Source organism: Corythoichthys intestinalis, chromosome 2 (genome assembly GCF_030265065.1).
Source record: "Corythoichthys intestinalis isolate RoL2023-P3 chromosome 2, ASM3026506v1, whole genome shotgun sequence".
Lineage (NCBI taxonomy): Eukaryota > Metazoa > Chordata > Actinopteri > Syngnathiformes > Syngnathidae > Corythoichthys > Corythoichthys intestinalis.
In genome coordinates this window covers 63,876,082-63,889,934 of record NC_080396.1, presented here as the reverse complement: position 1 = coordinate 63,889,934, position 13,853 = coordinate 63,876,082, and the positions used below count along the sequence as shown (strand labels likewise).

The 13,853-nt window shown below is 40.3% G+C and overlaps 1 protein-coding gene across 3 annotated transcripts in view; it reads right to left on the bottom strand.

Moving 5' to 3' along the window:
• trim33 (tripartite motif containing 33) overlaps positions 1-2,388 on the bottom strand; it is an 88,420-nt gene extending 86,032 nt beyond the window's left edge. The window contains exon 1 of one of the 3 annotated variants that reach the window (XM_057855591.1): positions 1,682-2,388. In XM_057855591.1, the coding sequence (XP_057711574.1) occupies positions 1,682-2,234 (553 nt within the window). In that variant the 5' untranslated portion in view covers positions 2,235-2,388. The remainder of the gene's footprint in view (positions 1-1,681) is intronic. The other 2 variants (XM_057855600.1, XM_057855609.1) reach the window with 2 other exon arrangements.
• Positions 2,389-13,853: the final 11,465 nt, after the last annotated feature.

The window sequence follows — 13,853 nt, the reverse complement described above, 5'->3', positions numbered from 1 at the left end:
CCTATTCTCATTGTTTTCAATTAGTCGAGCAAGTTATAGAGCAATTCATGGAAGCCCCGGTGTTATCTGACGCTGTAAACTCATTGGATCCGTTGCATAAAAGGTGTTACGTGGAAAAGCTTCAGTTTATCCATTTGCCAGATCCGTATTTGATGCCTACATCGATGTTTTTCGACCCGCTGGCTTCGCCTGACATCTGATATCCTGATATTTACAACAATCTTGTCCACACAAAATCAGCCTATTCTCACGAAAGTTTGAAAAACTTTGAGCTTGGAGGCTTATAAATGCTACGTTGCTGGTTGGGTGAAACAGGTCCTCGTACACGAAAATTCGGCAGGAATCTTGTGCTCGGAAGGTGAGTTACGAAATTTTCAATTCAAAATCTTTTGTTCTTGCTAACATCCACTGTCAAGTCTAATGTATTTCATATCATTTGTCAATGGAGCTAGGGATTTTAATGTTTATATGGTTTAGCGATAGCACTCTCACTATATACATATATAATACGTAATAAATATGAAGTGCGATAGCACTACTCCAGATTGTCCCTAGTTGAATTTATTTTTGGGCTTTTTACCTCAATAGTGAAATTGTAAATTAATTGTATGACAACTGTCTGATTATCCCCTTATAATTATATATTTTCAGGTAGTTCATTCACAACGTCTGAGTGTATGTTGTCGGCGATTAGCCTAGCAATCATCTTAATTGTGGTTGTCAGCCCAAAAACCCTCTAAATATATATTAAATGCATCTTACCAGATATAAAATGACTACTACATAATCTGTGGTAGTCGTTTGGAGCCCAGTTTTCTCGTCGAATTGCAGCAGTCAATCTCGGTCTCCTGTTCGGGTCTCTCGGAATACGGTCAAAATTCAAGTCTCTCCGTCTATCTTCTCTGTTTTTGCAACCGACCGCCACACACGACTTCACCATTTTGATTATTAATGTTAACGAGCAGAAAAACACGCCATAATAGGAGGAATTTGCGAAGCGCTAATGCATTAACATGACTAGTATCCGGACAACATGGCGCGGGGGCGTGGCTGTGACGTCACGTGAGTAGGGTCTATAGAGAATGACGCACCAGGTGACCTCTCTGTTGTACGATGCTGCCTCAAGTAACTTCATTACAATATTAATGAATTAAAAGAATGTTTGTGTCATGTTTGTCCTCCTAGAAAAACCATATTAAAACAAAATCTATATTTCCTTCCCCCATCCTTCTCCATTTTCAAACATTTTTGAAAAAGCTCCAGAGACCCACTAAGGCAGCGAGTGCTAAAGAACCTCATGTGGCTCTAGAGCCGCGGGTTTCTGACCCCTGTACTAGGGACAAACTTTTCACAGGGACAAACTTCTTTCAACTCACACCAGACAAATAATTGGAAGCCACGTGATTGGACGTCAGTCATTGTCAATGGTACGAAGAGCTCATTAATTTTGTATTTTTATTTAGTATTGAAAATCGAGTCATTTTTTGAGTATCGATATGGAGCTGAAAATCTTAGTTTCGTGACAACAGTAATCCACATACCTACTAAATCAAATGTGCCACACGCATGTCAACATCCAGTTGGTGAGTTAATACAGTGAAGTGCAAGTCCAACATAAACACGCATCAACGCAACTGCCGGTTGTTTTCGTCGCGCGCCGCGAAAGAAATTCAAAACTCACCAATATGTGTACTGGTCTGCCCGTGCGATCCAGGCACCTGCAAGCTGATCTGCCGTTCTGGTTCCGGGAGGCAATTCAGGCAAAACGAGTGCAGGCAAGGTAGAAGTTTTGGTTGGCATTCTCGGCCGTGAAATTTTTGTTTACACACTGCGCACGTATCCAATAAATTAATGGGAGTAGATGTCGGGGTGGTCGCCGGGGCCGTGGCAGGGGGGGACATCTGCGAGGCGAGTCCACTGATTGCGGGATCGCCCACGGCCGGGGCTTCGGCGGGACTCGGTTCGGCGTCTGCGGGGCTGGCATCCATGGGGCAAGCGGCGCTACCGCCGCTAACGTTGCTGATGCTAGCCTCGCCACCTCCTTCGCCGGTGGTTGTTGCCGCTTCGGGAGTGGAAACACGCGGCTCGGACTCTTCCGCGTCCATTGTCTCCGCTTCTGCGCCCGCTGGCGCAGTTTCGGTACCGGTCTCCCCCTGCGCGTTCTCCTGCGCCGATTGGGGAGGCTCGGGATTTATTGACGGTTCCGTATCATCGACGCCTTTGTTGTCCGCCATCTTCTTTCCTCTTTGAACTGCTTTGCACGTACGACGTGACTTGTCAAACTACGACGACGTCCGTGCGTCATGACGTCACAATTAGACCCTCGTGAGCTCCCGTTTGACTGACGGGCTGGATCCATGGATAACATTTCTATATGACGTACGTCGACCACGTGCAAGGCATCGTTTTCAGTGTCATGCCATCTACATCAAGTTCGTGGACAACACGACAAATTTCAATAGAGTTAAAGACTGCAGTGACGACTCCACATAATATCGATGCATTACCCTAATCACCTCTAGAAGACGCTGTTTTCTTCTCATTGCACTCACGCACACACAATCACACATACGAGTATACAGTGGGGAGAACAAGTATTTGATACACTGCCAATGTTGGCAGTGTATCAAATACTTGTTCTCCCCACTGTACCTAAAATTCAAGTGCCATGTTAAAATATTTTTACTCCTGGTGTTCAAAACTTCATTCATTCTGCTTGGGGTCCAACAACTTCACTGCAGTTGCTCATACCTGATTGAGGAAGGAAAGCGGTGAGTCCATTTAGAGTTACTACTGAAAAGATTAAAATATGATTAAATCTAGGATACTAAAACGTTTCTTTTAATTGTGAAAGGTGTATTTTCGGATTATTCCGACTATGTTCATCTTGGTGACAATTTAAACCGCTTTGCCGAAAGGGACTTGGTGATTTTGAAATTATACTTAATTATATTTAGTGAATATGTTGTTCATATTGTATTTGTCAGTGTATGTTAAATGTGTTAACTCATGCTATTTAGGTCGCACAATTGTTGGAAACGAAGAATTGGTGGTTAATTGAACATATGACGTCGCAAAGTGTTTCCTTTGCCTAGCCTAGCACCTGCTCTGTCAATTTTAACATGCGACATTGCACTATTGTTGACTTCACTCGACGATAATTTTATTTTTTCCATTGTATTTAGACCTCGTTAGTGTGCGAATTAGGTTATTTTTTTCATGTATTTTGTTAATTTGATAGGCGATTAAAGCTTGATTCAGAAGTGACTGAACAATTGTTGGAGTGAAAATTTCCTAGCGTGAGACCAGATGGCGAGCTATCCACAGACGACCTTTTGAACTGCCTCACGCAGGAGCAAGACACACACGCGACTTCGGTTTGGTATTCTTCAACCTGTTAGGATGCACCATATTTTTTGTTACCCAGCAGATGATTTTTTTCCCCTCTGGATCACAAGAAAGCAGCAAGAAAGACTGTAGATAAGGCATTGATACAGCGACCAGATATACTCCTTTCTATTGGAGCCGTTCAGCCTTTTGCTGAATTGTTTTGAGTTGACTCTTCTTGTCATTTTTATTTTTTATGCATCTGTCATGAATACTTTAAGTGTTATTGACTTAAGAATGTTGTTGATCAACAAAAGAAAAACATTTGATGGAGAAAATTGAATATTGAAACTCAAAATGGAAACCACAATTTAAGTCTATAAAATTGAGAAATTGAAGAAACACAATTGATTAAAAAATTATAAATCTGAAAGAAAGAAAAACGGGTTGATAAAAAGATCCTAAAAACAATCAAATCTAACTGACTAAAAGGTAGGAAAAACTTATTAAAAGGTAGCAGAGTTTCCCCTACAAATAAAATATTGTGGCGCACTGCCACACCAAAATAAAAGCTTCCACGCCTTGCAAAAGAGATGTTTTTTTAAGGCCGTTTCAAACTAGCAGCAGCCTAGTGTGAAGGGCTCCGCGGCAACCTATTCATTATAACAGCATAACCTGCATGTGCACTTTTGCTGGGGTCGGGACATTATTTAGACCAAACAGATTGGGTGAACGGGGGTCAGGGCTACATTTCTCACCAATATGAACCTAATTAATTGACAGGCTAAATGATCAATGCAAAAATAAATCTGTATTGGCTTGTACTTTCACACTGCAAATTTATAAAGTGCGTATGACACCAAAAAGCATGTTAATTTCATATTTCACGCGGTGTTTTATGCTCCTGAATTAAATGGACCACTTGGTTGTGTGTGGAAGCGATCATTTTATATATTCAATTCTTGAATCCCGCGCCATGAAAATGAGTGACTTCCTGCTACAGTCTCAGGTTTAGGACGAATGCGAATGTGACGTTACCCAGGTCAGCGTCTCACATTACAGCATTGCTTTATAGCATGCAGATTGACTGTGGATTCAGCTGATCTTGCTGATTGATTCGTTTATTTTTCGCATCACGCCAGCCAAACAGCTGCAGAAAATTGTTGCCGCACCAGGGACAGGCTTGTGAGCCTTTTTGGGTTTCAAAAGCTTCCCGTTCACCGCAGATATTGGCCAAAACAAGCCGAACTACTATGAGGCCATTAGACTTACAAGGAAGTCAGTAAACATCGTATATTGTAGTATGTCAAATACTGGGATCATGGCAAACGGTGGTAGCTTGCATTTTGTGGCTGATTGTCCACCGAAAATGCCACTCGACCGGCGGCTTGTTGCACACACCCCAGCCGGGAGAGCGCTATACCCGGCTTATTGCCCTCTTCGTGTGCCAGGTGTTCTGTCAAATTTTCAACCCCATCAGAAAGCAGCTTCCCCGGCAAGTTCTCCTGTCTGTATATAGCAGGGGAACGAGCTGTAAATTGCTCGCCGCCCGGCAGGTTGCTGATCGGCGAAGACAATGGACTACTCCACCGCCGTGTGACATGGTCCGGGCTAGTTTTGTGTGATTTTTCGCTTCGAAAAGAGAAATTAAGACTTTGAGACGTCTGTTGGCTAGCTGTCACGCCCCTTGGTATGTTTCCATTCTCCGAAGCCAGGGCAGGGAAATGACAAAAGCCTGACTAACTACAGCGACATCATCTGGACAGGGGAGGACAACATGTTCATGAAGGCAGATGTGGAACCAAGTTAGTGTCACCACAAAGACCAGGTGTTTTTGTAGCCATGTTGCCGCTGTGTTATGGAAGGATGTGTTCTTTGTATCCCTGCATTTTCATGTGTCCAGTGCTCAAAAAATAGTAAAGCTAAAATCTTGCGCATGAAACGCCTTGTTGCCTTTGATATTGTTATTACGATGATGATTGTAATTGTGATGATCTTTAATATTATTTACTACAACTACTGTATCTGCTGCTAGCCTGTTGCTAATCAGTATCTGTAGATGGCACAATTATGTCAACGCATTAATGCAAGTGTTACAAGGTTTTTGTTCGTTTGTTTACAAGTGGAAAACGCTGTTAGGCAAGGGAAGATAAATTGATGTGCCTCACATCTACACTTACTGTACGTTGATGGACCTACAGTATATCGAGACCACGTCGTTCTACCTGGGTCGGCCGAGAGGCTGGGCTTGGAGGCGGTGGCATGCCTCGCGGCCGACCGTCAGCTCAATCCCCGAGAACCATCTACAAGCTTTTTAACTGCAGCAACTTTAAGATTTTAAGAGCCGAGAGGCTTGCTGGAAGACTACCATCCCCCCAGTGGAGGTTAGATGCCGAGGCTTCATTGGGATGTCAACAACACGCCTCCGTAAGGATGCGGGACTCACAGGAAGAAGACTCAAGAAGGCAATGAAGGACCTGGATGAAGAGGCTGAAAAAGGGAGCTTTTGGCTCTGGCTCAGGAGGAAGGACTAAACCTGGAGGAAGAACAGCTAACCCCTAGTCAACAGCCGCAGGGTCAACACCCATCAGCTGCAGGGGGTGACAGGGAGACGTCTCTGTCATCCCCTGCAGCTGATGGGTGTGTGGGGTGACAGGGAGCCGTTCCTCTCACTGCTCCGCCACCAGGTGACGTACCAGAATTAAAGGAGCGAAACTTGGGTGAAGGGTGGTTTCTGGTTGATGACCCTGCAGCTGACCAATAGGCACCGGAGGAGGTGCGACTGGCAGTAATGCCCAGCAGGAACTACCAACTTCTTGTAAAATTCTGAACATGTTCAGGTCAATTACTTACAAAACAAAAATCAATATAAAAAATAAATAAATAAATAAATAAAAAGACGAGACGCAGGCATCATAACGTCGAAATTGCATAAGTCGAGTTCGTTGTAACCTCAGGACTACCTTTATTTCGTTCCAAACCCATGTCAACCCTTTCAGTGTCAATTATGTGTACAATCATTTAGTTTATTTTTCGTCAGTGAATTTCAATCTGTTTGTCACTAGTAAACATCCACTCCATTTGAACAAGGAGGGTGACTGTGAATACATTCATTCGCTGCCAGCCCTTTCAGTTCAAATTGAGTTGAGGTTTAAGTGCTGTCAATGGGAGACAAGATTTAAAGCAACACTTGGTAAATTTTCAATTTTAGTCGATTTTATCAATGCCGTTGGACAAAAGCGGTAAGTTTTGCCTTAAGGAAGACCATGTTTTCCATGAAGATCCGCGCACACCCAGTAGAGTTATAAACTCACAATGGTCGCCTGCAGATGGATAAAACATTATTTTCCAGCAGCTGTGTGAAGGACGGAAAGTAATATGGTAATGAACCCAGTTGCGGCTAAACAATAGCATATGACAGTTAGCAACCATGTGGCTCAGTGTGGCTTACCCACCCCACCCGAACTCGTCACCGCTGACGAGTTCGGTGTGGGGGGGGGGGGGGTTACGCCAGCGAGTGAAAGCCTGTCCAATGTTTATTTTGTATATCCTGGTAGACGCCCTTTATTTTTCCTCCTCAGACAAAAGTTTTTGTCTCTGTTGCTCTGTCATCTTTGCAGAATTCGCTCAAAAGTTTTCGCATCGACTTCCGTCTTTATAATGAAAGGGGGAAGTTGCCGTAAAGCGGTCAGCACATTTGTAGTTTTTGTGGGGGGGGGGGGGGGGGTGTATTGTGTGTGTGTGGCAGGGTTCCTGCCACTCTCCTCACAGTTAATTTGTGCAGTTAACCCTTTAAGGTCTGGGCCTATTTTGTCTGATTTTGCATGCCTTTGAAGTTGCCTTTATATTTCAAAGAAAGAATTGTTTACGATGACCTGGTTTGGTCCCTTTTTTTGTGACACCTTGAACTTCATGTCCAAACTGTTGTTTCCTTCACTAACCAATTATAAATCATCATTTTGGGCCCAAAAAGACCAAAAATTCCAAAATCGTTTTGTCCAAATTTTTAATATTGATGTCCAATTGACAACCAAACATGCGTAACGAACCGTTTTGAAACTTTGTAATATTTATTCAACATGTTAGGATGAACATTCAACCAAAAAAATTTAGAATAAATAGTCTTATATTTGACAATTCAACATAAACAACAGGTATAGCCATAGGCGTTTTTTGCCTTTATACATGCTCTAGTCAAAACAGGTTATATACAGCAGACCAAACAGTGAAGAACAGTGAAAAAATATATACCATCTAACACAAAAAGTGTTTAGAGGCCATCTCTTTATGAGTTTAGGTATTGCGGCCCATCACCTGATGAAAACTATGTACACACAATCAAGCTTCTTGAACACACATTTATATACACAAATTGAGAATGCTAATTGTGGGGGAAAAATATATATATAACATTGGAAAAAAAAGTATTTTCAAAAATATTTACAATAAACAAGTTAAATTTTTGTCAGGCTTGCCACTCTGAAAAGCAGTTTCGTCCTGGAATTAGACACAGGGCTACATCACACAGCTCACACTTCCATGGGGTGTTGGTCCTCTTTCCACCCTTCCATTTTCATTTCACTTTACTTTCATTGTCACTATAAATGTACATGAAAAAAGTCAGTATTTATGAAAATAATAAAGTATAAAATAAAAATATATACAGCAATAAATAATAATGGAAATCTATATGTATGACAATAGAAAGAATACCATAGCTGAATATGTGCTACATCCCTAATCTTCATATAGAAAGTAGAACACCACAAATTATAAATTCCTGCCTGGGATACCCACAGTGCACGTACGACTTTGATCTGATATGCACATTTTATTATTATATTCACAAACACACACTTATATTGCATCAAAATTAACTTTGTCTTGCAATATAAAAAGAAACTTTCAAAAGAAACTTTTTCATCATAAAAAAAAAAAAAAGAGTGAGTTGGCTTACCTCTGCTCGTCGATGGCGTCACCCACGTGTTCAAATCCGTCACTATCTTCACTCGAGGACTCTTCCGAAGAAGACGATGATGACGAATTTGGACCATCCTCTTCCTCAAGTTGATCAAAAAGCACAATTTCTTGCGCTAAATTTAGTTTTCCGTTCATTGTCAAAGTCACACAAAGTCGCTGCTCGAACCAAACGGCCGTCGCTCGCCACCTTGCTGCTTCAGAACACTCCTCCCCTCTCGTTCGGTAGAACCTCGCGCGGCAGTTATATTTATTTAAAAAAAAAAAAAAAACGCATTTTGTGCTTCCACTGTGACTTCGAAAGGGTTCGTTTGATTTGTGTTTTTTTCATGGAGCTTCCGTTTTGAAAAAGGACAAGAAATGATGGAAATATAGACATAAGCAAATGATCCATGCAGCGTTTTAATGTTTTTTTGAGAGGACAATAAAACTATAAAACTTAAATGACAATATCTCACGTTCTAGTTGGTCGATTGACTTCAAATAATAACGAGAGTAAACCGCAACTTCCGCACTTTAAAACGAGACCAACCAAAGGCACAAGGGTGACGTAATTAAAACGTGAGGGCGCTTCAAAGACGACGTGCGCTGAGGACGCGCCGGCGCGTCCTTCGACTCTCAAGGGTTAATTAAAGCAACACAGACCATCTCAAGATAGAAAAGAGTTGTCATTCGACTAGTTGTCAGTCTTCAGGTCACAAATGTTATGAAAGTATTTTATTAAGGTTGAAAAGTTACCTAGTCTTGCTTTGATCAATTTATGAAGAAATTCAGAACTGTTCAAAATATGTTAAAGCATTCACACAGTTTAAACATCACGTTCTTTTTTCAAGTATTTTTTAATTCATTTTGTTGTGATTTTTAAAATGTGCAAACACTTTGTAATATTAAACATGACTTTTCATTCAGTGTTTTTTTTAAATTTATCATTCATATTACATTCTCATATATGAATACTTCGATTACAGAAAAGTTACAGACGGCCCTGGCTTAGAGGAGGAGGGCCAACCGACATGTAAAACATGTTTGCGGAGGGTAGCTGCTAATGAGGCAATACTTCCAATATGATTTTGCATTTATACAAAATTAAAGGTTAGTAAACACTATCATGAATGTTTCCCACCTGCTACGAGAGTTAACTCCAGCATGTTAAGTGTGTCTAGCGGTGATAAAACCTTTTATTTTTTCTCTCTGGCAACTGTCTGTGTTTAGAGAAAGTGTGTGTAAACATGATACGAGTCATACACACGTGCTTTTTATCGAAAATAATTCAATTATTTTTATTCTGATGGTAATAATGTTGAGCTGTGGGTTTACGTTCACCTTAAGGACTGCTGCATTTAATCTCATATACCGGCATCTAGTTACCTATGTAACTGAACTCTCTATATAATGCAAATAAGGTTGCTTCAAAGTTGGTGGGGACAATTTGAGCATCTTGAAAAGTTGGTAGTGTTATGTCCTTACGCATGATTTTTAGAATACTATCAATTCCAGTTCAGCACCGCTTTTGCTTGTCAGGTAGCCTATCCTATCTGACTTCAGGTGAAAGGCGGACTACACCATAAACTGGTCGCCCGTCAGTCATAGGTCACACACACACGATTACAATCAAACTGCCACTGAGTGGGAAACGATCCCAGGCTGCCTGCACCGACGTCAAGAGAATGTACGACTACACCATCAGCGTCCCTATTTAGATATCGTAAAAACAAAATTGATTCCTGACTAGTGCATTTTTTTGGCGCATTTTATTTCAATAATCCATCAAAACTATATACAAAAATCTACAAGTGTGTATGTACACTGTTTGCTTTAGGAATTCTTTCAGCAGGAGAGGCATAAATAAGTTTAAATTTAATAATATTTATTTTTTAATCATTTGAAAATAATTTCAAATTTATATAACTAAATACACATATATAATAAATATAAAGGTTTTATAAAACATCTACATTATAAATATGAATAGAATTGATTTGAATTCATTTTCCTTTCGTAAAATCCCAAAGGCTTATCATTCCATGGGTCTTTCGTGTCTATTTGCCGAAGCAGCTTTAGAGAGTAATATAATACACCTTGTGTCAAGTAGGGTTCATGCCCCGATGATTTATGACTTTGACCTCTGTGACCCCGCCCCCTTTGATTGTAGTCCTTTGATCTCTATTGATGATGACAGATGATTGATGACCCCTCCCCCCTTCCCCTTTGATCGTGGTCCTTTGATCTCTATTGGTGCTGACAGGTGATTGATGACCCCCCCCTTTGCCCCTTTGATCGTAGTCCTTTGATCTCTATTGATGATGACAGATGATTAATGACCCCAGCCCCCCTTTGCCCCTTTGATCGTTGTCCTTTGATCTATATTGTGATGACAGATGATTTATGACCCCTTTCCCCCTTTGATCGTAGTCCTTTGATATATATTGGTGATGACAGATGATTTATGACCCCGCCCCCCGGACCCCTTTGATCGCAGTCCTTTGATCTATGTTGGTGTGATGTCATTGATGTGGTTTTGGTCATGACAGATGTTTTACAACTTTGAAGTTTAGCGCATGCGCGTTCCGGGGTATGGGTTATTTCCGTACATGTCCCCCCTAGAAAAAACGTAGTGTATGTGTGGGGGGCGTGTTTAGCGCATGCGTGCTATGCGTGGTATGGGTTATGTCCGTACATGTCCCCCTAGAAAAAAACGTAATAGGTGTGGGGCCGTGTTTAGCGCATGCGTGCTCCAGGGTATGGGTTATGGTTCTAATTTGGATTGAGTTAATCAAAGGGGTATTTTTGATGGATCTAATTGGGTTTAATTAAAGTTTTTTTTTTTTTTTTGATGGATCAAATTTGGATTGAGTTAATTAAAGGGTCTTGTAAGGTTTTGATGGATCTAGTTGAGGGGTTAATTAAAGGGTTTAAGGTTAGGGTATGACTTAATGGTTTGTAATTAGAGGGTTATTGTGGTGTTGATTGATCTAATTGGGGAGTTATTTAAAGGGTTTTTGGATGGGTCTAATTTGTGGAGTTAAATTAAAGGGCTTATGTGTGGTTTTGATGGATCTAATTGTGTAGTTAAAGGGTTTTGTGTGGTTTTAGATGGATCTAATTTGGTGTGAGTTAATTAACGTGGTTTTGTATGGTTCTGACGGATCTAATTAGATCTAGTTAATTAAAGGTTTTTTGTTGTTGTTTTTTTTCGGTTTGGATGGATCTAATTCGGGGAGGGGGGGTTAATTAAAAGTGTTTGTGATCATGGGTGTGTCTTAATTGGGTGTATGTCCATATATGTCCAAACGAGACGTTGTCACGGATGTTAGGATATGTGCGGTCATGCCCCTCTACAAAAAGGGGGGGGGGGGGGTGTTTAGCGCATGCGTGCTCCGGGGTTTTGGGAAATGTACGGACATGCCCCCCCCCCCCAAGAAAAAAAGTCATGGGGGCTGGGGGCGTGTTAAGCGCATGCGTTCTCACGGATGTTGAGACATGTCCGTACATGTCCTAACGAAGAATCGGAAGTAGTAGGGCGTGGCTAGCGCCTGGGCTAGTCGTAGCCAAAGCGATGTCCCCTTTGACCCGTACCTATTTGGAAACAAGGGGGGTTATGGGAAAGTGTGGGTGAGAAGGGGTAACTTGTCTAGGCATGTTCATGCATGTCCGGACAAAGCCTCCATGGGAGGGTGTGGTCTGTGTGTAGGCTAATTTTGTAGCAATGAGTGAGTGAGTATTTTTCCGGCGAATCTTTTACCTTCTGGATGAAGTCTCTTCTGTCAGGTTTGTGGTTCTATAATAAGTTTTAAGAAGTCTTGCACGAGTTCAATTTCAAGCATTTGTGAAACTACAGTTTTTATATCAAAGTAACTTCATTCCATTTACTCAAAGTACAGCGTCTTTCAAGTATGAAGTTTGCTTGATCATTTCACCACAGATACTACAGGCAGAGCATTGACTTCAACTCCAGACAGCTTTTTGCTGCAACTATAGGTTGGTACTAATGTATGCATATATACACTTAGGCAAATAACTATGTACGTATTTCAACCGGATTTAATTCATTCTATTTCGCAAAGTTAGCATGATCTCTATATCTTTAAAAGTAACCAAATAAGAGTTGGTGACATACCAGTTTTGTTGCTGAAGAGTCTTTTCTCCCCAACTTCTTCCTTGCGATTCCGCGGGCCGACTGATTCGACCCATGTCTCAAAACACGACGCGAATCTCCGCCCTTCTTCCATAGCATGGAAGCATAGTGTTCTGGTTATTATGCAGTCGACCTAACATACAGTTTCAGAGGTTTGCACTGGTGAACGGTCAGAAGTTTACATTCGAGTTTTCTCAACAGACTGTAATATATTTGATCCAAATAAATACCAAATGCTCTAAAATACTGTATATAGTGTTCTTATTCTTCAATCAGTTAATATACATATCTTTGATGTGAAAGATGTTATAGAATGTATAAGGTGATAACTTGTAGAACATGAAAAGCACAACATAAAATGTTGAATATGAACTACTACTGCATCCGAAGTGTTATGTAGATATTATGTGAATGTTCATACTTGTAATTCTTGAGGTTTGAGGATTTACTTCCTACTACAAAACACATTGTCTCTAAACTCGGTATATTTTGATATTTATGGAAATGTAACTATTTCGTTGTTAGTACGTTTATAAAGAGTTTAGTAAGCGAGATGACTAAAGTTATACACTACATGAGACAGAAATTCATTTACTTTTAGGGAGAAGTAATTTTTAACTGTAACTCATTACTTTTTAAAAGTAAGATGACCAACAGTGGTTACAAGTTAACTTTTTGTGTTTAAGAATGACAACTGCCATCTTGATATTACAGTGAGCAAACAATAGGATGATGTACAACTCAGTTTCATTGCAAACGTATTAGTTCAAGAGTGTTCCATTTAAAAGACCCCCTAACATAAGAAAAACAAATGGGAACTAATATTCACTTTGAAACTAAAATTACATGACATAAAATGTTGAATATAAAAGAATGCTACTTGTAGTTCAGCGGGTTGGACTATTTATACATTTATGTTAATGTAATTATTTCCTTGTTAGTATGTTTTTAAAGAGTTTAGTAAGCGAGATGAATAAGTTATACAGTACATGAGTTACTAACTCATATAGTCTTTTTGGCAAAAGTATTTTTTAACCGTAACTCATTACGTTTTTTTAAAGATTAACAACACTGGTTACAAGTTAACTTTATGTGTTTAAGAACGACAACTGCCTTCTTACTATTAAAATGAGCAAAACAATAGGACGATGTACAACTCAGTTTCATTACAAGCGTATTAGTCCAAGAGTGTTCCATTTAAAAGACCCCCTATCTTAACAAAAACAAATAGGAACTAATGTTCACAAAATTACACAGCATAGAATATTGAACATAAAAGAATGCTACATCTAAAGAGTTATGTGTTAGAATATTTTTAAAGAATTCAGTAAGCGCAATGAATAAGTTTAAACAGTATCCAGACCAAATTGACAGCCAGCTGAGTTATACTAGCCATCTCCACCCCCACATATTT